Source organism: Microtus pennsylvanicus, chromosome 11 (genome assembly GCF_037038515.1).
Source record: "Microtus pennsylvanicus isolate mMicPen1 chromosome 11, mMicPen1.hap1, whole genome shotgun sequence".
NCBI classification, from domain to species: domain Eukaryota; kingdom Metazoa; phylum Chordata; class Mammalia; order Rodentia; family Cricetidae; genus Microtus; species Microtus pennsylvanicus.
This window is the reverse complement of record NC_134589.1, coordinates 2,202,980-2,227,337: the sequence shown is the minus strand read 5'-3', so window position 1 is coordinate 2,227,337 and position 24,358 is coordinate 2,202,980. Positions and strand designations below refer to the sequence as shown.

At 48.2% G+C, this 24,358-nt stretch overlaps 1 protein-coding gene across 2 annotated transcripts in view; it reads left to right on the top strand.

Annotated features, from left to right (window-relative positions):
* The window catches only part of Rptor (regulatory associated protein of MTOR complex 1), a 306,486-nt gene that overhangs the window by 154,155 nt on the left and 127,973 nt on the right, over positions 1 to 24,358 (top strand). For both annotated transcript variants that reach the window (XM_075989895.1, XM_075989893.1), the window contains one exon: positions 342 to 517. In XM_075989895.1, the coding sequence (XP_075846010.1) occupies positions 342 to 517 (176 nt within the window). The remainder of the gene's footprint in view (positions 1 to 341; positions 518 to 24,358) is intronic.

Here is a 24,358-nt window from a genome sequence, read left to right as displayed (position 1 = left end):
TGTTTGCAGAACATAGAAAACTCGGGTGTACATAGAAAACCGTCACTCTAACCTGCCTTGCTGTGCACACACTCTGCATCCTGCACACACTTCCTTCCGTCTCTGTAATTGTGGTCATCTTCTAGGCCATTAAACCCTCCAAAGTAATATGATGATGAATTAGGGACTGAGTGTTCAACCTAAACAGGTCAGCATGAAAGATTGGCCAGTGGACACTGACATCATCAAGGGGTGTGGAGGGTTTGTCAAGGTTCCACTTGGTGCTGTGTTTTCCTTTTTGATGCCCAGCGTTCTTTCCAGGAATGTCAGCTAAACCATTGTTTTTCTGTGTCCTCCTGTAGGTAGCTGCAATTAACCCAAACCATCCACTTGCCCAGATGCCCTTGCCTCCGTCAATGAAAAACTGCATCCAGCTGGCAGCCTGTGAGGCACATGAACTCCTGCCCATGATCCCTGACCTCCCAGCTGACCTGTTCACATCCTGCCTCACCACTCCAATCAAGATTGCTCTGCGCTGGTAAGTGGTCTATAGTTTGGGTCCCCATCCCAGGGACCCAAGGCGTTATCCTGGTCACAGCAATGTGCCCAGTGTTTTGATATCTCAGCACCTGGGTGTTTGCCTGGATGTAGTCTGAAGGCGGATGGAGCCCTTTCCCTTGGGTCTGGTCACGTGCAGTTTGCTGCTTTGTGGTGTCCAAGAGCAGCCCGTGCACATCTGTATTCACTAAGGGGAGAGCAGCCCGTGCACATCTGTATTCACTAAGGGGAGGAGTCAGAGGTAGCTCCAAAGTTGGACTCACCAGCAAGGTCCATTTATGGAGGAAGGTCTCTGTGAAAGAATCACTGCAGTTCTTGCTTGAAGTATAGTACCTGAGTTCATTCTTAGCAGTGAAAAGAGGCCCCTTTACCACCACACTTCTCTGAGTCTCCAAGGAAATGTATGTGGTGTACCAGACCCAGCCTGCATTTGAGAACACCGTGGCTGCTTGTGCACTCAACAAGTGGAGGTGTCCAACTCGCCACACTGCACCACTCGTCTTTAGTACCAGCCCAGACTCACAGTTCCTGGTCCTTCCCCAAACTCAGGAACTATGTAGACCTAGGATTGTGGTAGCAGTGTGGTCAGCCCTGGGACCCATCTGGCTAGCTTGAGGATGCAGGAGGAGAGTGGTCTCGCTGCCTTGTCTTCACACAAAGTCCAGGCTTCCTTCTCATGCCTATGAGGGACGTTGCCTTTCCCGGAAAGAGGTCCAGCAACTGTGTGCCCAAATCTAGGCCTGGGCATTCTCTTTCACACCTAGTAGCATAGCCTCACATGACTGAGCTAGATACCCATGGAGCATAGGCATCCCTCAAACCTAGCTGTGTTGAAAGAGGCAGAATTAACCAAATGCAAGTGTAACTTACATAAGGGAGGAGGTAAGTGAGCTTGCAGGTAGCTAGAAGCAGTATAAGAAAGAGGGGCTAAGGGGTCTGCGAAGAAAGGAACTGGTTCTGTCTGGTTTGAAATGAAAGGTAGCACAGGTGTCACAAGGGCAGGTGGATGAGCTGCACTGGGAACACATGTGTAGCACAATCAATAAAAACCCAGAGCCAGATACTGGTGTTCAACGTGAAGGTCAGAAAGGCAAAACAACCAGCTGCTGGCTCTTACGTGTACCTCAGTTTGAAATGACGATCCTGCATCCAGGAATCTCAGAATGAGACAGTGTGAGAGAGCTGTCTCCTCCTGTCCTCCCTCTCTAGGGCTGAGATTAAAGGTGTGTACCACTACTGCCCAGTTTCTATGGCAAACTAGGGTGGCTACTGGGATTAAAGGTGTGTGTTACCATTGCCTGATCTATAAGGCTGATCAGTGTGGCTGTTTTACTCTCTGATCTTCAGGCAAGCTTTATTTATTAAAATACAAATAAAATATCATGACACACATGGGTCAACATTCCAGGGGAGGCAGAAGAGACAGAGGAAGGCACAAGGCTTTTATGGCCAAGGGCTGGAAGGCCTGTGTGTCAGGACCACGAGGAGTCTGAACAGCTCCTGCACCAGATGAAACATATTCTGGCAGAATATGCTTTACTCAGAGCATTATTGCTCATGGCCATTCCCATTACCAGTCTATGAGAGCACTGTTGTTTTTCTGTCTAAACTCGGTGTCTGGTCACTGGGAGTTTTAAGAGTGAGTACCCCAGAACATGCTACTTCAGCTGGTCTTGAGGGAGGCCAGGCTGAGCGCTGTCGGCGGATGTACAGACAGACATCTGATCTTCCAGTAGAGGAGAGGGGACATGGCCTGAAAGATTCTTTTTAAATAGGTGCTCTATGCAAGACAAAGATACTGTTAACATTTTAAGGCAATTCACGACCAAAGACTAAGTACATTCATGGCACCAGAAGCTGCTGAGTTCCAAGGGTCAGATGTATTCCTCTAGGCTGTGAATAACCAAGTGTTCTTACAGCAGCTGGCAGTGGAAATGGAGTGCCTCCCATGCAGGGTTGGAGAGGAGCAGAGTACCCAGACTGGTGCGTCCTGCCAGACCACCTAGAAGAAGGAACAGGTCAGCCCCAGCAGAAGGGAAAGCTCCAGAGGAGGTAGTCGTGACAGAGGGTGGGCTTTGTTAGGCTGTAGGAGCTTTGAATGACTTCATCAGATAAGACTCTGGGTCACGGAGGAAAGCCAATAGGTGTGATTCCCAGTAGGAGTGATCTTATCTAGTAGAGCAAGCAGGAAGCTTGGAGTGGCAGTGTGTCAGAGTTGCCAGGGCACAGTGGACCCCAGAGCCGCATGCTTGGCTCCATGGCTACTTCTGCCTCTCCCTTGAGACTCCCCAGCTCTCCTGTCTGAGGTTTCCTGGATCCAGAATAGACTTGTATTCTGTGTACACTGCCTGCAGGCAGGAGGGTGAGAAGAGAAAGGTGGTTCAGGCATTCCCAGAGCTTCAGACGGGCCTGGACTCACCCATGGTTCCTGACACAGCAGTGCCTGTGCCAGATCCGCCCTGTGCTGCCCTCCCACTCCACATTGGCAAGGGCTGTGCCTACAGGACTGTGCATCCCTGAGGACTGCCGAGCACTGATTGGACTTTCCCTGCGCAAATCATGTGTCATCGCTTAGCTGCCTGACATACTTTTTGGACTGAGGACATAGTTAAAATTTTTTAAAGTCAGCACTGAGCTTTAATAGGAAGCACAGTAAAAACCAACTTAATATAGCTGTCATAACATGACCTTTGAAACCATTGTGTTGCCGCTGGGGACAGTGGTCCTCACTGCCTCTGCCTGAGCAGCTGTGGTGGCTCAGGTGGGCGGATCTTCCACCAGCAGGAGACACTGACGTGAGACTGTGAAACTCTACTGAGCTCCATGCTTCCCGTGGCAGCAGATGAGATAGGAAACTCATTTCCTTCTAATGGAAGAGAAGGCATCTTTTTTCATGTAGTAGAATTGGGTTTGTCCCTCCACCTGCATTTTAAAGTCTTTGTTGTTGTTATTGTTTGTTTGGTTTGGTTTTGGTTTGGTTTTTCTGTGTAACAGGGAACTCACACTGTAGACCATGCTGGCCTTGAACTCTGCCTCCTAAGTACTGGAATTAAAGGCATGCACCACCACCCAACTATTCCTTTTTCTCTCTCTTGCCTTTTTTTTGGTAAATTTTATATTTTTAAACAAAAATCAAATGTATCTTTTAAGAGAATTAATGAAAAGTGCAAAATGGGAAGGAATAACCAAGATTTTTATCTTCAAAGGTCAGCAAATGTCAGTTATTTGGCTTATTGATTCTCAGTCTTTACTTCTATGCTGAACCTCAAAAACTGCTCCTTCACCCCAGAGTTATGGAGATAACGGTAGGCCAATTCAGAGTAGTCCTCATACGGTATCAGAGAGGACAGGAGTGGAATAGGCCCCGGCTTAGGTCAGAAGCCCCAGCTCTGTTGGTGTTGCAGCATGAAAGATCCAGGGACAGGACGCAGACACGGCTGCACTTGGGTCAAACAATATTTACAAAAACAATCACTGGGCCGGGTTCGATCTGTAAGCCGTAGTTTGCCAGTTTCTGCTGCAGAAACACGAAGCCAGAAGCTGGCTAAAAATGATAGCCATATCATCCGTGATGCACACGACCTAGGAGAGAGAGGTCAGGACACACACACACCATACACCCCATACACCCGCTCCCGCGATCATATTGAAAGCTGCCGTCTTCACTATATGAGCAAGGTTGCTAAAGAATGCCTGATAAACAGCGTGGACAGCGCTGAGCTTCGCATGTACAGAGCTTGCTTGCGTCTGTCGGCGGGTCTGTTGATGAGCCTTACTTTGAAGGCATAAATCACAAACAATCCCACACCAGTTTGGAATTATGATTAATAGAATGGTTATTTATTTAAAGGGGAAAAAACTTACAGATCACCGTCCCAGACAACAACAGCCCTCTGCGCAATCAGGAAGGGAGTCTAGTCGCCGGAAGCAAGAGAGAGAGGAGAGGGAAGTGGCCCCCGTTTTAAAGGGAGAGAGACCACACCCCAATGGGCTGGTATCTCAACAGCTGTTGGCTGAAGGAGCAGAAGGAGCTCCCGTAACATCACTTGATGAAGAAGCACTTGTTGGAAGATGTTGTTCTGGTTGCCTCAGTCTTATTTTCAGTAATTCTTAAGTGAACGATTGTAGTTTTCTCTGTAAGTAATTGCCTCACCGCTTCCCATATGCATCAATATAGTACAAGAATCCGAAGTACACGCTTTTTTCCTTTGGCTGTTTTCTGTTTCTTTGATTGAGTAGCATAATACCATTTTGAATATATTGTGGACATGTTTCTGTGGTGCTGGAAGTTCTAACGCCAAGTTAGTCCGTTTTCCCTGAGACAAGCTGTACGGGAGATTGATGCTGACTACACCACGCAGCATGCGGTTCTCCTGTCAGTTAGTGGAAATGGCAGCTTTGTTTGGAATTGGAGCGAGGCCGCTGACTTTGTGGACCGAGGCGCTAGTGATGCAGTGTTGAAGATGCTGCAGCAGGGCCTGTTGTGCTCTCCTCTCCCCTCCGACACCGCCCCGTGCGTGCTGTGTAAGAAAGGCATGAGTGCTTGGCCATCACGTGTACTCGGACACTGCAGTGTGTTTTGTGTTGTTTCTCGAGGACGATGCTCAGAATCTGTAGGAGTTGTAGTTTTGATGGTAGAGACCATCTGTCCTCTGAGCAATCTTCTGAAATTGCGCAGCTTTGCCAGAGGGCAGACTTCCCGTGTCCCCCATTAAGTGCTGTGGCCTTGTTCAGGCTCTGTGGTGTCTGAATGAGAACGCCCACTGTAGCCTCATATGCTTGCTTACTTCATTCACAACTGGTAGAACCGTGTGGGAAGGAGTGGGAGGCGTGGTTTTGTTAGAGGAGGTGTGTCACTGAGGCTATGATGTGGGATTTCCCTCTGTATGCTGTGATTTCCACTAATGAATAAAGAAATTGCTTTGGACCTATAGGAGGGCAGAACTTAGCTAGGCGGGAAAGGCTAGGCTGTATGCTATGAGAAAGAGGGTGAAGTTAGAGGGTCATCATGAAGCCACTGCCTCTGGAGACAGCTGCACTGAAACTTCGCTGGTAGGCCATGACCTCATGGTGATGCACAGATTAATAGAAATGGGTTAAATTAATATGTAAGAATTAGCCAATAAGAAGCTAGAGCTAGTGGGCCAGGCAGTGATTTAAATACTGTGGTTTCCGTGTGATTATTTTGGGTCTAAGCTAGCCAGGTGCTGGGAACCAACAAGTGGCCTCCTTACTACAGGGTTCTTAGGTTTCGAAAGCCCAGGACATTCTCATTTAGCTCTCTTTGCAGTGCAGTTGTGAATATGTGTGTGAGATCTTAGCTACCACTCCAGTGCCACGCTTGCCTGCTTCTGCTGTACTCTCTCTCTCAGGATGGTCATGGATTCTGGAACCTGAGCCCAAATTTTCTTTAATAAATTGCCTTGGTCATGGTGCTTCAGTCATAGCAACTGAGAATTAACTAAGACTGTGTGTGTGTGTGGTGTGTGTGTGTGTGTGTGTGTGTGTGTGTGTGTGTGCGCGCCATGTAACGTGACTGCTGAGACTGAACTCGGGTCTTCTGGAAGAGCAGTGTATGTTCTCTTCCACTGAGCGAGCCATCTCTCCAGCCCTTTCTTTGAAAAAAGAAAAAAATAATAATCCTTGCATGGCAGAGACTGAGAAGCAAAAGGATTGCTGAGGTTGAGGCCAGCTTATGTCTATATGGTGAGATCCTATTTCAAAAAATAAAAGAAAGATGGTATCTTTTTTTTTTATTGATAAAAGGAGAATAAAGAAAAGAAAGAAAAAAATACAAATTTCCACCTCCTCCCAGCCTCCCATTTCCCTCCCCCTCCTCCCATTCTTCTCCCCCTCCTCCCACCCCTCTCCCTTTCCCCCCACTTTTCTCCCCCTCCCTCTCCAGTCCAAAGAGCAGTCAGGGTTCCCTGCCCTGTGGTAAGTCCTAGGTCCTCCCCCCTCCGTCCATATCTAGGAAGGTGAACATCCAAACTGGCTAGGCTCCCACCAAGCCAGTACATTGCGTTGGATCAAAACCGCGTGCCATTGTCCTTGGCGTCTCATCAGCCCTCATTGTTCGTCATGTTCAAAGAGTCCAGTTTTATCCCATGCTTTTTTTGGTAACAGTCCAGCTGGCCTTGGTGAGCTCCCAGTAGATCAGCTCCACTGTCTCAGTGGGTGGGTGCACCCCTCGTGGTCCCGACTTCTTTGCTCATGTTCTCCCTCCTTCTGCTCCTCCTTGGGACCTTGGGAGCTCTATCCAGTGTTCCAGTGTGGGTCTCTGTCTCTATCTCCATCCATCGCCAGATAAAAGTTCCGTCCTGATGGGATTCCTCAGCAACTAAGCAGGGCCGCCAGTAGCCCAATGATCCAGGGCCAACAGCGAAAGATGGTATCTTAAAGTTGTCTTGATTTGCATTTCCCTGATCACTAAGGAAGTTGAGCATGACCTTAAGTGTCTTTTGGCCATTTGAACTTCTTCTGTTGAGAATTCTCTGTTTAGCTCAGTGCCCCATTTTATAATTGGGTTGATTAGCTTTTTACAGTCTAGTTTCTTGAGTTCTTTATATATTTTGGAGATCAGACCTTTGTCAGTTGCGAGGTTGGTGAAGATCTTCTCCCAGTCAGTGGGTTGCCTTTTTGTCTTAGTGACAGTGTCCTTTGCTTTACAGAAGCTTCTCAGCCTCAGGAGGTCCCATTTATTCAATGATGCCCTTAGTGTCTGTGCTGCTGGGGTTATACGTAGGAAGTGGTCTCCTGTGCCCATGTGTTGTAGAGTACTTCCCACTTTCTCTTCTATCATGTTCAGTGTGTTCGGACTGATATTGAGGTCTTTAATCCATTTGAACTTGAGTTTTGTGCATGGTGATAGATATGGATCTATTTTCATTCTTCTACAGATCGACATTCAGTTTTGCCAGCACAGTTTGTTGAAGATGCTCTCTTTTTTCCATTGTATACTTTTAGCTCCTTTATCGAAAATCAGGTGTTCATAGGTTTGTGGGTTAAAGTCCGGGTCAGGATGGCTAAAATCAAAAACACCAACGATAGCCTTTGATGGAGAGGTTGTGGAGAAAGGGGTACACTCATCCATTGCTGGTGGGAATGCAAACTTGTGCAACCACTTTGGAAAGCAGTGTGGTGGTTTCTCAGGAAATTCGGGATCAACCTACCCCAGGACCCAGCAATACCACTCTTGGGAATATACCCAAGAGATGCCCTATCATACAACAAAAGTATATGCTCAACTATGTTCATAGCAGCATTGTTTGTAATAGCCAGGACCTGGAAACAACTTAGATGCCCCTCAGTGGAAGAATGGATGAAGAAAGTATGAAATATATACATATTAGAGTACTACTCAGCAGTAAAAAAAACAATGACTTCTTGAACTTTGCATGCAAATGGACGGACATAGAAAACACTATCCTGAGTGAGGTAAGCCAGACCCAAAAAAGAGGAACATGGGATGTACTCACTCATATTTGGTTTCTAGCCATAAACCAAGGACATTGAGTCTATAATTCGTGATCCTAGAGAAGCTAAATAAGAAGGTGAACCCCCAAAAAAAACATATAGGCATCCTCCTGGATATTAACCTTCATCAGGCGATGAAAGGAGACAGAGACAGAGACCCACATTGGAGCACCGGACTGAAATCCCAAGCTCCAAATCAGGAGTAGAAGGAGAGAGAGCACGAGCAAGGAACTCAGGACCGCGAGGGGTGCACCCACACACTGAGACAATGGGGATGTTCTATCGGGAACTCACCAAGGCCAGCTGGACTGGGTCTGAAAAAGCAGGGGATAAAACCGGACTCACTAAACATAGCGGACAATGAGGACTACTGAGAACTCAAGAACAATAGCACTGGGTTTTGATCCTACTGCATGTACTAGCTTTGTGGGAGCCTAGGCAGTTTGGATGCTCACCTTTCTAGACCTGGACGGAGGTGGGCGGTCCTTAGACTTCCCACAGGGCAGGGAACCCTGATTGCTCTTCTGGCTGAAGAGGGAGGGAGACTTGATTGGGGGAGGGGGAGGGAAATGGGAGGCAGTGGCAGGGAGCAGGCAGAAATCTTTAATAAAGAAGTAAATAATTAATTTTTTTTTTTAAAAAATCAAAGAAAAACAAAAGTACAACATAGCCCAGTTCTGTTCGTTTGACTGACCTTACAAGATTATACTTATCCTTTGACCTTGGTCCTGAAGCGCGTGACCTGCAGTCTTCCTGTGAAGAATTGGCTTCACCATGTGCAAACCAGCTCTCTTCTGGTCCTACACAGATTCCAACTGGCTTTCGAGTGCCATCGTGCTACCTAAACTCTACAGTTTTTTTCACATGCCCACTTAGAGAATGTTTCTCTGACACTCAGCCATACCCTTAGCACCCCAGTCTCCACTTGCATTCAGTAAGGTGAAAATGGCACATTCTTATGATGAGAACAAAGTGCTACGGAAGGTCTGACTTTGGTGTAAGAAAAAATTAAATTGCACAGAGTGGCCTGGATCGCTGACTCCCCCAGTGAGCCTGAGCTGCAGGTGCCATAGGGGGCAGTAAAGCTGATGGAGTCTAGAGCTGGAGACAAGGTAGAGAAGAGGCAGACAGGGTGAAGGTGGTCTTCAGGGCGGAGCCAAGGGCAGGCTGACAGGCGTGTGCCTCCGTTCATGGAGCTGCCTTGCTGTGTGGCTCAGAAAGAGAAGGCGAGTGTGACAGGTGTGAATTACTCAGAAGACAGTTTAGGAGAGCAGGAAGGTGAACTACCATTGTAGCCATGGCTCTGGGAGTAGGAGAAAAGGGAAAGGCAAGAAGAAAGAAAGACATGGGCTGTGAAGATCCCTGCCAAAGAAACCAGATGTATCTAACCATGCTAGAGGTGAGCAGCTCTGAGGCGTGCAGCTGAGTGTGCAGAAGGATGCAGGAAGGAGCAAACAAACAACAAAGAGTGGCCCCTAGAAAACGTACTCAGACGACAGAGTGAGCTCTGAGACAAGAGCGAACAAGAGTGGCAGTCGGTCTTTATGGGACCAAGTCATGAGGTGTAGCCAAGCCTCAAGACTCATCAGTACCGGTCTTTATGGGACCAAGTCATGAGGTGTAGCCAAGCCTCAAGACTCATCAATACAGAAGATACAGAGACCGGGAGTCAAAGGACTGAGAAGACAAACAGAGCTAGCAGAGTCCAAGTGTCGTTGAAGGGTTCACTGTGGAAAAGGAGCAAAAAGGCATGAAGGTACTATCGTCTTGACAGTGGGACCTTGGCACTTAAAGTGAGACCTAAGCCAGGATCAAGTTCAGAACACTCCCAATAGATAAAAAATTGCAGCACAAAAGAGGATTTTAATAATTGGGTTAATCACTCAGATCTGAGCTGCACATACAACTGTCTGCCCAACAAAGAGTATACGTTGTTTTCAAGCATGGATGGGCCATTCACAAAACCACCTCTTAGACTGTGAAAGAGACATCAGGAAGCCCAGAGGCTCTCCCTCATGTTCTCTTTGCTCTCTGACCACACAGCATAATTGGAACTCAGTAATGAAAGGGAGAGACATGCCCTGTGGTGATGGTTCCTATCCTGTATCTGAAACCCTAGTTTAAAAAGTTAATGCCAAAAAAATACCTAGAAAGAGAATGGTTTGGGTTAGAGAAGAAATACCTTCTGATTTATTTTTAGTTTACTGTTGTTGATGTTGAGACGGAACATCTCTGTGCCTTGGTCTAGCCTGGAACTTGCTACCCTGCCTTAGCCTCCTGCATGCTGAGGCTACAGCAGTGTGCCATCGGGCATGCGACTTGAAATACTTCCAAGGTGATCAGAACTCAGGCTGACTTTCAGAGAAAGCACACCAACGACGAGATGCAGCTCAGGCCTTTAGTCCAGAAATGAAGACTGAAAAAGAAAAGGGTCAGGGGAGGGTGCAGTGAGTTCTGTCACCATTCAGGAAAAGACTGCCAGTCCTCATACCGAGGAAAAAACAGAAGACGCTATGATGTCAGAACCAGACGCGGACTATGAGGTGGGGTGCGCCTACCCCAGGGATGGCAGATTTATTCGCAGTGTGAGGACCCATAGGAAGGGTGAAGTGCAGATTGCACAAGTGGTTCATCTCGGGGAAGGCAAGGGGTGTAGCATAATGGAGGTCAATCATAGCTGCTGTGAATACACATGACACAGCTGGACCACCCCCGGCAGACCTCTTCAGCATACCACGAAGATCAGGGAACACTGCTGCTGACTTCGGGCTTGGTTGTAAGGCAGGCTGAACATTGTCTCCGAACTCTGAACCCAGGGAGGCTCACCATTACTTCCTGTTCAGCATCACACGGGAGGACAAACACTGCAGGAAGGCTTGGGTGGGGGCAGTCACACATGTTGCCCAAAAAGGAATTAGAGTGGTATTTACAGACAGCACAGTTATACATGTGGGAAGACAGTGGGAGCCCTGGAGCTAACAGTCTACCATAGCAGGGCCCCAGGACCTGGGAGAATAACTCCCCATCAGATGGAGTCAGAGATACATTTGTATATTCTATTTTTTTCTAACCACTACCTGGTTTCCATTAACATTCTAAAGTACATGGGAGTACATAGGACAGTGCATAAAGAGCTAAGCTCACAAAGCTAAAACATCACAGAGATGACTGAGGAGGTAAAGGTAGAGACCCAGCTTTGTGCATTTATGTTTGTATGAGACAGGTCCACACTCTCTGGCTTAGGCTGGCCTGAAGTTAGTGGCCATCCCCCTGCCTCAGCCTCTCACATCCAGCCAAGATTTGGTAATTTTAAATGTTAGTTCTTTTCAACTTTTAACTATAGGCTGAGTGCTGTCCCAGTCCAAATCTTGGCTTTAAAACTTACGAAAGCACAAAGGGTATAGTCAGGACAGTTTGGGAAAGAAAGGCTTGGTGCTCTAACACTCAGTGTAAAGCAACCATTACGTGACTGTGATGCCCATTATGTGACTGCGGATTGGTTTTGAACAAAGACGCCTAGATAATTTGATGCGAAGGACTGTTTTTCAAGAAATGTTGGTGTAAGTTGCATATAGAGGAAAAACAACCAAAGAAAGAAAGAAGCTTGCACCCTAGTTATACGATGAAGAAAAATTGACACTGCTTTTATTCTGTATGCGAGAGAACTGGAAAGCTAGATGCCATGGGGTTTTGTGATCTCTCAAATGTGACACCAGCAGCACACCACCCTTTAAGATTGAAATCATTGGTTCCAGCAGCTGCTGACAGACCCCTCCAAGAGCAGTTGCGCCACGGCAGTTGTAAAGATTATGTTGTGTTTATATTATTTTAAACCAGGAAGACTAGCTGGTAACCAGATGAAACAAAGGCAAAGCAGAAGCAGAGTTACTGGGTCCTGCACACTCGCATAATGCTGTCTACAGGTGGTGTGGGGGCATACGGGGCAATGGGGTGTCCTCTGTGGAGACTGTGGGGACCACAGAAGTATAGTAGTCCCTGCTGCAAACTGCAGTCTTCAGCCGGTGGATTTATTGTGTGCAAATTGTCCCTCATTAAAGTTGATTTTAGTATTTTTAAATGCAAAATGTTGAGTGAAAAAAATAGCAGATAGTATTAAATGATTTATAGCACGGTACTTTTTAATAAATTAAACACAGATACTGTGGAGTAGCAGCCACTTAGGTATCTGCATATACCTGAGTGAAAGCACAGGATACATGTTGGAGATGTGGAGGGGCACAGGAGAGTGCTCTGATTTGAGACTTTTCGGCATCCAGAAGCAGGGATTGGTACAAGTGAGCTGTTGGGGTCTGGGGGTGTAGGGGAGCAAGGTACAAACAGAGGAGGTGGCCTGGACTGTGAACAGTTTTCATGGCCACCCACACATGTGAAATAGTAGGCAGAACAATGGCAGCATTTTTAAAGACACGCTTTCCATTTCCATTCAGGGCTGTCACAAGGCCCAACGTAGTCCACATTAGGGGAAGCAAACAGTGGTGGCTGTGATACCACTGCTTAAAGTAGTCACTGCACTGACCCAATTTTAGGCACCTAGGTTCTTTGCAAAACATGCTCTTTCCCCACAAAGATCTGTAGTAAGTGGATATTTCTATCTACAGAACAGTAGTTTCTTTTGATTTCTGGCTCCTGATTTGAAGCTTGTCTGTCTTGTAATTTTCTGCTGGCTCACACTCCTCCCTGTGTTAATCTCACATGGAGCACGTCATCAGGAGTGCTCTCAGTGAGCAGCTCATTGCATCTGGAGTCTCCGTCAGGGCTGACCGCACCAGCACCTACGGTTGTATGAAGATGGCTGAGGGGCAGCTTGTGAACAGAGCACGCTCTCAACATAGTGTGTTCAGAAGAGAATCAAGGTTGCATGCAGTTTAGCTCACAACAGGGCTCTCACAGTGCTGCCATAGTGTGTGCTTCTGGAGATCCACTCCCTCCCTGCCTCCCACCTTCCTTACTAGCATCAGACAATGGTGGAAGAGCAACTTATTGCCTGCGGTTAGGATGCCAGCCATCATCACCTTGTTTCAAATTAGTTCTGGTGCTTGTTGGAAATTGTGCCTGCAAGCATCCAAATGATCCCATATTTATAGAGCAATTGCTTCTGGGATGCTTACTTGCCAATTTGTGTCTTCAGACTGCACTTGCAGGCATTTTAATGTCAGTCTGACTACTTGTGTGATTTATGTGCACATAGTATGCCTGGGTCGACAACTTTGATCAGCGATATTGCCGTGTTTCATTAAAGCTTACTGGTCCATACAGCTGTGTACTTAATGATGGACACTCATGAGCTCTGTCAGTGAATGGTGGTACTTTTGGGTGGTGGGCCACAGAAGCAGTCTCATTTCCTCTCACCTACGTTGTGATGAGGTGCCTCTCCTCTCCCATGACATCTTTGGCGTGTAGGACCTGTGCAGATGGTAGCATGGCCCTGTGCCGTTGTTTACAGTTTTCTGAATGAGTCCTGAGGACAGTTAGCCCGTTTTCCTGACTTCTTACTATTCATGCTACTGCTGTCTGTTTTCTCGACACAGGACAGGCTTCCGTAGGCTTCAGAAGTCGCTTCCATCACCATGTGGCTGGGTTGTCACAGCAGGCACTGGCTTTTGCTTTTTGTTAACCTTTGTCTCCATTGTTGGCAGTGTTGCAGTTAGCAGTGAGTGTGCAGAAGAGGGTTTATGATCCAAGTGGCTTTCTGCTGAGAACAGGGACCTAAAGGGAGAGCAACACGCTTCCGTTAGTGCTGTGACAGTAAGAAGGGAGTGGAGCACAGCATCTGCTCTGTCGGGGCCTCCTGTGATGGATGAGGTTGCTCTGGACGGAGAAGGTGGAGGAGGGAGTCCTGGCCATAGGCCTGAAGTCAGGCTTAGAGGATAGGACAGCCCAGTGCAGCAGGGCCTTTGAGCATCAGAGAGCAGACATGGTCTCCAGGACATGAGAAACAGGATCAGGTTCCTGAGTGAACAGCCATGTGACAGCTGCCATGTGGAGTGACTAAAATATATCACGTGCATGCCTTTGTATGTTCACCCACGTTCCTTCTGGAGGCGGGAATCCCAAGGTGAAGGTCTCAGCAGGCGTGTGTGCTGTGAGTCCAGGTGAGGCGCTGTCTGGAGAGGTGAGAGCAGTGTCTGCATGGTGGAGTGGGCCTGGCTGGATCACTGCTGTCCTCTCGGGACAGAGCTGCTCTGAAGGCCCATTCTGAGTACCTCACACCAGATCTTAGCCCCGTTGGACAGTTCAGGGCAGTATGTATATTCAGACCATAATAGTCTTCCAGGAAATTAAAACTAATTGGGAGAGCAGGGCGTGGGCCTGGGTCAGTGTGGCATGGGCTCTGCCAAGGAATGAGTGCTCAGTGCTTATAAGGTGAGGGTCCGGATAGTTTATATTATTAGTTTCTTTCTATGAAGATAAAGTCATCAATTAACAAATCATTCTTTAAAAAGCCATGCTGCTGTGCCATTGGCTCAAAGCAGCTGGAGCCCTCTGTCCACTTCAAACTCAGGAGACTCAATGCTGGAAGAGTTGGAAGAGGCAGTAACCATCTCGGCCACTGTCACGGGCATGACAAGGACTGCTTAGGCATCATACACAGTGCAGGGCAGAAAACGATTTCTTCCATCTGTCTCCCAAGTAAATAAACCAGGAAAAGAGAAAGAAGAAATAGAACAAATAAATGAAATGAAAATTGAAAGATGTTGCTGGCCTGGGGAAGGGTGCTCCAGGTAGGTCTGGGTACCAGTCCCAGACTGTAACTGCCCTGTGGGAATGTGCTTTCCCCATAGGTCTGTTTGGGACTGTCCCTGGAATCCCGGCGTAAGAACACGGGAGAAGGCCAGAACAGAGATGAGAGATGGTTGCTCCCAGGCATCCCGGCATGTTTATCTCATAGTACTTATGGCTGAAGGACCTTAGGGAGCCTCCCAATAGTGGGGCCCTCGATCATGTACTCCGAGCCAGAGTTGGTACCTGTCCGTGATCATTTTTATGTATGAGTTCCTGCACATGTGTACATGTCTTTGTGTGTGTGCGTGTGTGTACATGTCTGTCTGTGTACTGAATCCTGAGCTTCATGCATGCTAGAAGTGTACTCTACCAACAGGCTACATCATCAGCCCTAATGCTGATTCCTAAATAAACACAGACCTTTGCCCTCCCCAGATATCAAAAACTGTTAATCAGTTTCCTGAGGACCTCGTTGGACTGAGATCCTAGCTGTTCCCCAGGTCTGTCCCTTCTGTGGGGTGCCTGGCTTTCCCCCCGAGGTGGACATAGTGTAAATGTGGCTCCCACCAGGTCTTCTTAGCAACTGCCCCTCTGCCTGCCCATCATTCTCCTGCTTCAAACCTCTGAGGCCACATTGCTAGCCAAAGACTCGATATCTCATTTCCTGGGCCTCAAGTGTTCCCTGTTTCTTCACTAGTGAGGAGCAAGTGCATGAAAGAAACTAATGTGTTTGATTTTTATTATATACCAAATTAAGGCTTTTTTGTTTAATCTCTATAATTCTGGTTTTAAATGTCTGTTATTCTCGTGAGTTAAAACAGCTGGACATGAGAAGTTAACTACAGAGTTCTTGTTGGCCAGTGTCAAAGCTGGGATTTGAACCCAAGACTCTCTGGACTTGTAAGTCCTGGTTTTCACCACCACTCTGCCTCAATAATTTCATCCTCGCTCTTGGGTACATGCCATTCCTAGTGAGCAGAGCCCAGAGGATCTGCCACCCATCTCTCCTGTCAGGGGTAGTGGCATTTTGAGCCTGACAGCTGGCTATAAGGTCACCTGGCTGGGCTCCTTTATGACTCCTGGTGTTGCAGCTTCACCGCAGTTTGTCAGCAGCGCCCCCAGGGGACTGCTGGAGGCACTTCATGTAAGAGGTGCCGCAGTCCAGCAGTGGGTTTTAGGTTTTAATGTGTGTGCTAGTCGGGAGCAGTGTATTCTGTGAGTGCGGAGGGGGGGGGGGGGGAGCAGTCATTTAAAACGTCTCTTCCTTTTATGGGCCACTCTTTCTTTTTCTTTCTCACTCCCATGTCAGTTGTTAGCTTTGATGCTTAGTGGAAGGCACCTCCCTTTATTTTGTTTGGTGCCTATCCCTCCTTCCAAGGTAAGCCACTGGGGCTAACCTCACTGGCCAGCTGCTGCTGACCAGAGTTGGAATTGAGCGCAGAGTGAGTATTGTGGCCTCTGCCAGCTGGGTTCTGCTGTTTGTTCCATTGTGTTGCAAAGCCCTCAGGCCACTGGCTGCTCCTGGTGGCCAGCATGGTAGGGCTGCCCTGCATGGTGCTGTCCTGCTGTTCTGACCTCTCAAGGGTCTGTTAGAAACAGCCCACGTCTGTGTGTGTCTCTGAGAGTTGGCGTGTGCCATTCTTCCCCTTGGTAAGGATGACTCTCCGCTTCTCAGCAGTGGAGAGGCACATGACTGCCCAGGGAGCACTGTGGAGTGGGGGTTGTGAGGTCTTTGTCGGCCTCTATGTATTAATTGCATAAAACCCTATCATTTACAAGGTGCTTCCCGCATGGTCTAATGCATCTTTGCTAATAACCAGGGCCAGTCAAAACAGCCATCCGTCGGGATGCACGAGCATGTGATTGATTGGGGACCAGGTGTTAACATGCAGCTGCCCAGTGTTGCAACTTCATTTGAAGCTGAGCACACTGGGTGCCCGCCCCTGCCTGCTTCCCCAGAGCCAGCTGATAGTCTCCCTAGAGCTCACAGGCCTCTCAGTGTGGGCTGAGCGAGGCTGCCCCTCACAGTGCTGTGATAGAGCTTTCCCTGAGGACTGGGCACAGCATCTATCTTCAAGATATTAGTCCTCCCTTTCTCTTCCCCTCTGGTGTGGAAAGCTTTTAAATAGTTAAGCCATTCTCTAAAGTGTAGCTTTCCTCACTCACTCTCTCACACACTTGGCATCCAGTCCCTTTGTCCAGGCTTACCTGTTCTTACCTGGGGCCACGTCTTCCTTTTCTTTCTCTTCTTTGCTATGGCAAGCCTTTACACTGTCTTTGTCTGTGACTGGTTTTGCTCTTGTGTTTTGTGGATGAGATGTGCATATGCCATTGGTGCATATGTCAGGGAGCAGCCATTCTCTCGACACGTGGGTCCTGGGGATCAAACTCTGTGTTCAGCTTGGTCACAGATCTCTTCTGCCACCTCTTCCACCCCCAGTCCTCTTCCTTTGGCTCTGGTTTTTGACTTGTGGTGCATCTTGAAGGGCTTGTTGCTGAAAACCAAAGAGGGATGATGTAGGAATAGAGACGTGACAGACAGAAAATCTGGGATCAGGTGGGCTGTGCTTGCCCTGTTATAGGACACCCACTACACAGCCTAGAAACACGGTGCTTTTGTTACATACAGCAGCCCTTAGCTAGTCTCAGTGAGAGGTCTCAGTTGGGAGCAGTCTCAGGATGCAGTCATATTGAAGGAGGAAGATGTGGTTGCTAGATTTTGCACACACTGTTGACATCCACACATGGCCTGACCTGGGAAGGCTTTGCCAGTTCCCACGGGTCTGATGCTTGTGCCCACAGTGTGCAGTCACTTAGGCCTCCTCAGCTCCTCACACACTCATCTAAGGTCCCTGCTCCCCGCAGGTTTATTCCTCATCACCTGTTTCTCTGCCTCGGTCCCAGTTTAAGGTTTACTGCTCAGAGAGGGCGCTGCTCTTCCCGCTGAGCAGCGATTCCTCTACCTGCAGTATGCACCTGAGCCGCAAGCAAGGCATGGGCCATGTGAGGAGGGCAGCGGACACGCATTACTCCTCAGCTCCAGTGGTCTACATGTGTGCACACGCCATTGTGCGGGTACAGAGGGAGCCTCCTTTTCCCTCACCACACAGCGTTCCAAGAGCAAGCAGTGGGAAGGAACCTGGAAGAATGAGTCCCGTCTCTATGGTTGTCTGTCTGTCTTTCCTGCTCACGCACTACACAACTCAACTAAGCAGAACTTGTATGGCTTTGTATTGTGTTTCCAGGGTTTTCAGGCTAAAGACGATCATTCTTTAGTACTGCCTGGTACTTTAGTTTCAAGATTAGTATTCCATCATATTTATAGACAGAATTATTTAAGTATTTGCCCAGTTGTGTAAAATTGTTATGTTTCTGTGAGTCAAGTCTCTTGCTCCTCTTCCCAAACCACACCACTTCTCCTTATTCTAGATTATTCTCCACTCGTGTTTCCAGAATGGGGTTAGCATTTGTAGACCCTTGTTCTAGATTATTCTCCACACACATTTCCAGAATGGGACTAGCATGTCAGAGAGTGCAGACACTTGTTCTAGATTATGCTCCACACGTGTTTCCAGAATGTTACTGGTATATAGATCTTGACTTTGTTGCTCCTAAGCTGGAAGGTTGAACTGCCCCATGTTCCACATACAAATATGTCATGTCAGCACACTCTGGCCTTCTTTTCAAGGAGTCGGTGTCCCATTGCAGATTGTGATAGACTCTATTCTGTGGGCCATGTATAAGCTGAGGTTTTGTGGGTACAGTGATCACTGTGAGAAAGGCCTGCCTCCCTACCAGTATGCTCATCTGCTTCCAGAAGCCTCTGCACTTAGTGGAATACACCTGATGCTGAAGCCACAGACAAGGAGCACAGTAGAGGAAATGTTATCAGCCTCCCACCTGCTGGAGGGGACAAGACAGATGTCTGTCACACCTGCTGGAGGCACAACAGAATCTATATTTAAGTTTAATTGGAAACTCGTCTGAACTCATTTCTTTGCTCAGAACATCAGGGATTGACCGCTTGTCACAAAACTTTCTCACCTCCCAGCCAAGGGCTTCTGCTGCTGGAGAAAGGAACACACAGGCAGCCAGCGGAGAGCCCAGACTCATGTCCATCGCCTGTCTAGCCATGACTGCAGGTCTTATTTACTGAAGGAAGCTTGCTCTCTGATAAAAAGCTTCCTTTGCCTCTGGCTGGACTTCCCTACAATATCCTAAACTGGCTATATTATAATCATGTCCATCTGCTTCTCTTAAGGCAGTGTACTAAAGGTCATAAAGCAGCCGAATGTCTGGCACCTACCAACTGCATAGCTGATGAATGGTCCATTTAGAAGAGGTTAAATCTGTGTTAGAGATGTTAATGTTCAGATGTGTTCTGAGCACTTAGTTTGCCTTTAGTGGGGAGAGCCTAGGTACTAGAGGAATGGGCAAGAAAGGCCTATGTGTAAAGTTAGAGGTGGGTTCTCACCTGGGCCTGTCACTTAGCCATTTGCTGGGTTCTTTAGGCCCCGCCTGAACATCTACTTTCTCTGCTAGAGGGCCAGGATAGCAATGGCAAATATAAACTGCCAGCTGTAGCAGGCAGGCAGGCAGTCCAGCTTCTGCACTCTGACCTGAAGGCACTTCAGAGCCATTGCAGTGGACATGCTAGGATAGATGCCTTCATGGTAGGCGACTTATGCACAGATGCTTTAGAATGTGGGTGCTTTAGAGATAGAAGACTAAGGGCTGACATCTTTGGTTGCCCTGAGCTGGAGGGGAGGTGCTAACAGAGGTAGGTGGAGACATGAATGCCTCCTTCTTGCTTGAGTTTTTTTTTAAATGACAAATGTTTTCATTAACTTTTAATTGTTAAAACACTGTTTTGTATTTGACCACACATCTGGGTCCTGCCTTTTGCCTCTGCTCTAACACAAGTCACCCTCCCTTTGCTTCTGTGTGGTTCACTTTTTGTATGATTGTTAGGAGTTAAACCTGAATCAATCAAAAAGTCACTGGGAAATTTTCAAGGTGTTAATGAGAGGCTGAAGATGTTGCCCAGTGGTGGAGCATGCTTGAATGAATGCTTGAGTTCTTTATATATATATATATTTATTTATTTATTTATTATGTATACAATATTCTGCCTGTGTGTATGCCTGCAGGCCAGAAGAGGGCACCAGACCTCATTACAGGTGGTTGTGAGCCACCATGTGGTTGCTGGGAATTGAACTCAGGAACTTTGGAAGAGCAGGCAATACTCTTAACCACTGAGCCATCTCTCCAGCCCCGAATGCTTGAGTTCTGACCCCATTCCCCTCCCCTATTCCTACCAATAAATTGACAAGAGCAATGTCTAGGTTTAAATTATATTGGACTGTTTCAAAAAGGGCCCTGCTTACAGATGCTTGAGCCAGGGCCTCAGCATGTAGCCCAAGCTGTTGTGCTTCTTGATCCTCTTACATCAGCCTCCCAAGTCCTGGGGTTATAAGTATGTATCACTCTGCCTGGCTTGATAATTCTGAGTTGGTGGCTCTTTCTCTCCTGGGAACTCAGAGCTGCTGGGAAAAGGAAACAAAAACAAAATAGTGTTTTGTGGGAGACCCACATGAAGGCTAGCCCGAGATTAAAATGTGAGGTAAACTCTGAGTGGATGGGGGCTGGGACCACCCCTCTGACCGTGTCCCAGCTTCAGCACTCAGGGGTTTCCTTGCAGACAAAACATTAGCAAAGGAAGGGAGAGCAATCTGTCTGTGTTTCCTAACCTGATCTTTGCAAGTGCTGGCCCTTCCTGTACGTGGGGACGAGTGTGTGGTCCCGCCCTACTTCAAATCCTCCCAGACACTTTCCTTTCTCACTGGAGTTTTGGGTGAGAGTCTGCCACTCTGGGCCACGGGTGCAGCAGTTTCTGAGTCCGTGGTGGCATCCGCACAGTCCCTGTCTTCGGGCCCCTCGTGCTGTGCAGCTCTCATCGTGTCTCTGGCCTCTCTTGGCTGCCGCTGAGTGGTAAGTGGTGGGAGCATGGGCTGCTTGGTGCCCTTCTGTCTGCTCTGTCCAGTGATCGCCAATCTGCTGGTGACACTCCTAGAAGAGCTTGGTGTGATGCTTCTTAATACAGAAAGAGCAGATCGGGCAGGAAGGAAAGTGGTGTGGATGGTCATGACAGATGTATGCTCTGAGTAGCTGGTTCTCTGGAATTTAAAAGAATCATGTGTTTTTAAAACAGGTTTAGAGTCCATCCTAAACTACCATAAAGCCGCCCTACCTCCTAGACAGAGGTAGATCAAGTGCACTTACAGGGCCTGTGCCTGTCTGCTGTTGACTCTGCTTTCTTTCTGGCACAGTGTTGTGATTTCCAGGGCATGGTGGCTGCTGTGGCATGGCCATTCCTCACCAGTGTGCAGTCAGGAAGCCTTGCCCTACGCCGGGGCCTCTGACTGCATTTCCTACAGTATCTGCCTCTGTTTCTGGTCTGTGTCCATGAGCAGTGTGCACATACTCCCTGCGACTTGTTTACTATGCATAAGTCAGCCTGAGGAGCAAGGAGCCTGAAGCTGTCACAGACTGGGGGCAGTTCTATGAAGGGACTCCTCTGCCCTGCCATGTGGGCGAGATGTGTTCCATGTTTCCTCACCTGAAGAAGGTGCATCCATAGGAAGGGGTGTTGCTTTCTTCTTCCAAGCCGGTGGCAGCTGTTGACAGCCTCAGGAAAAACGTGTTGTGGGTGGGGCAGAGGGGGTGCCCCTTTGAAAGTTTGCACCCTGAGCTGTAGAAGCTTGTGTAGAACCCAAGACGACTTTCCTCCTGTCAGCTGCTGTGTGCTTGTGTGCAGTGCCTTTTCTTTTTATGAACCATTTGAAACAGCAGTGAGAAAATGGCTCAGTGACAGACATGGTGCCTCAAGGAGCAGCATCCTCGCTGCCTGCTGCTTCCCAGCTATCGTGTCTTTCATGAAAGGAAAGGTATGGGCTCAGGGCCCAAGACCAAGATCTCGACACAGAAGAGGTTTAGTTACCCCAGAGGGACAGAGGGCAAGGACAAGGACAAAGACAAAGAGATAGAGGACCAGGGAGAAGGGCAAGAGAACAAGGGAGAGGAGCAGGGGTATCCGCACAGGACAAAGGACTGACTGGATAGAAAGGAGACAGACGTGACCCATAGGTAAAGGGGAAACCCCCCCCCCCACGCTAGGATGAGGTGTTTTATTGGGCATGTTAATTAGGTGAGCCAAAGGAGGCCGCTGATTTACTGGACTTGATAGTCAGCCTCAGGTGGAGGAAATGTTCCAGTAAGGGATTGGACCTTGGTGGCTGGTGTTGGGGATGTAACTTGGGGGCTCTTCCGCTAGGCAGAGGGGATGGCCTGCCAGAGCCGAGCCGTGCTCGCCGCACTTGAGCTGGCCAGAGTTCCTCCCCTTATTAGTGAAAGGATTCATTTTTCTTTTAGTTCTCCTGGTTCTGCAGCAGAGAAAGCTTCTGAGATAACAGGCTCCTTTCTTACGTGTGACTAATCCTGGCTCCAGGCCTAGAAGCTGCCAATGGGAAGCCATTCTGTACAGTCAGAAGTGAATCCTGAAGTTTGTAAGTTAGCATCAAAGGGAAAGAGTAAGAAAGCTTAGAGTTCTTGCGTGGGTCTTACTCTGTACCCGGATTGGTCATCACCCACTGGAACCTAGACTGGCACTGAACTGGCAACACTCCTTGTGCCCCAGCCTTCTGAGAGCAATCCACCCTACCCAAGTATGTCCAGTGCACCTCTTGTGTGCCTAGTGTCCCTGGATGGTTGGGAGCTGCCGTGTGGGTGCTAAGAGTCAAGCAGCAGGTTCTCTTAGTCATCTTTCTCGCTAGGCTTTCCCTTCTAGTCTGTCATTGTGACGTCCAGAGACACAGCTTTACTGTGCTGTCCTCAGCAGCCTGAAGAGCGCTCATGGGTGAGGAGGAGACCATATTAAGAGTGAGTGGCTGTGAGCTTCTCAGAAAGTAAGACGTACCCAAGTGTGGCAGTGCTGCAGGCTCTCGAGGGAGACTTGGACAGCTGTCAGCATTAGCCACATCTACCACTTAGCGCTCTGAGGTTGCTAAGGAACCTTTTGTTTCCCTTCTCTTTTATTTGATATGTAGGGCAGTTTGGTAATGCCTTGCGTGGAATTCTAACCTAACAAGGTGGAATAGGGAGCCACTAGGGTTGCACGAGGTGCTTAGTGCTGTCCTTTCCTCATAAGTGGGCTTTCTAGTCTTCGCAAATGTCAGGTTTGCAGCTGCTGCGGGGACCGGCCTCAGCAGCTGGCAATGGTGCTGGAGCTTTGCTGCTCTGTTGGTGAGTGCCTTCAACTGGACTTAAAGTGAGGAGCCCCTTTCCCTGCTCATGCCCCCCAGATTATCCTGTTTTTCCATTTGCCTCATTTTTGTAACAGTATTTCTGTGAGTGGAATTGGGGAAGGGTTTTATTGACAGAGGAGAGCTGCAGTAGCAGAAACAAAGACCGAAAATGAATCCCAGTTCCTTGTGAGGTAGAAAATAGAAAAGGGATTGGTTAGCCTCAGGTCACTTCTGGTGCAAGGATTAAAGCGGCTGGAACCTGATTGTTGGTGGCAGGCTGCAGCTGGCCTGCTGGGGGAAGCGGTGTCTCCTCTGGCCATTCCCGGAAGGCGGGATAAACAGCGCAGTTTCTGGCTGCTGTGTAGGTGCTGCCGTGGATGGCTCCGTTTGGATCTTAGTCTGATTTGTGTCACCACCTCGTCCAAAACAGAGGAGTCCGCTCAGCTGGTGTTATCTGGCTTCACAGTTTGGGCTTCAGCAGACGTTTTACTTTTGTTTGTGTTTATTTTTCTTTTGAAGACAACACACCTCACAGGTTTGTGTCAGTACACTTCCTGTGTGTCTTTCACCACCTCAGGTCTCACCATTGCCCTCTTAACTCAGTAACATCCACAGCTGGCTTCCACATGCCCCTTGATGACCACTGTTCTGGAGCTGAGCGGAGATCATTTCTGCCCGCACATTTAAATGTCCGTTTGGCTGGGTATAAAATTCTGGTTCTAAGTTACTTTACTTCAGTAAGCTAAACATATGCGCCTCCATGCCCCTCCTGCCTCCTGCTTATTCTGCTTTTCTCTTTGAAAGTGGTCAGTTTCTGACAACCTCCCTATTTGTTGTTTTCAATATTTTCTCTGTTGTTTTTTGGTTTGGCTTGGTTTGGTTTCCTTGTTGAAATTCACCTCGCTATGGTGCCCAGGCTGGCTTTGAGCTCCTGAGCAACAGCTGGAACGGGTACCTGCTGCTGTGGCCCGCTGTCCTCAGACCCTTCGCCCTGGTGTCCTCCATCTACGGAGTAGGTGCTGCCTCTTAGCTCATGGTGAGAGGTACACTCACAGGACAGGGTGGCAGCCTCCAACAGAGAACACTCTGTAGCCCAGGCTGGCCTTGAACTTGAAATGATCTTCCTGCCTCAGCCTCCCAAGTCTTTGGTTTACAAACTTGAGTCACCACACCCGGCCAGTTTTATGGATTGTTTGAGTCTTTTTTTTTTTAAGGTAGTCTTTCTATGTAGCCCTGGCTGTCCTGGAATTTGGTATGTAGACTAGACTGGCCTCATACAGAGATCTGCCTGCCTCTGA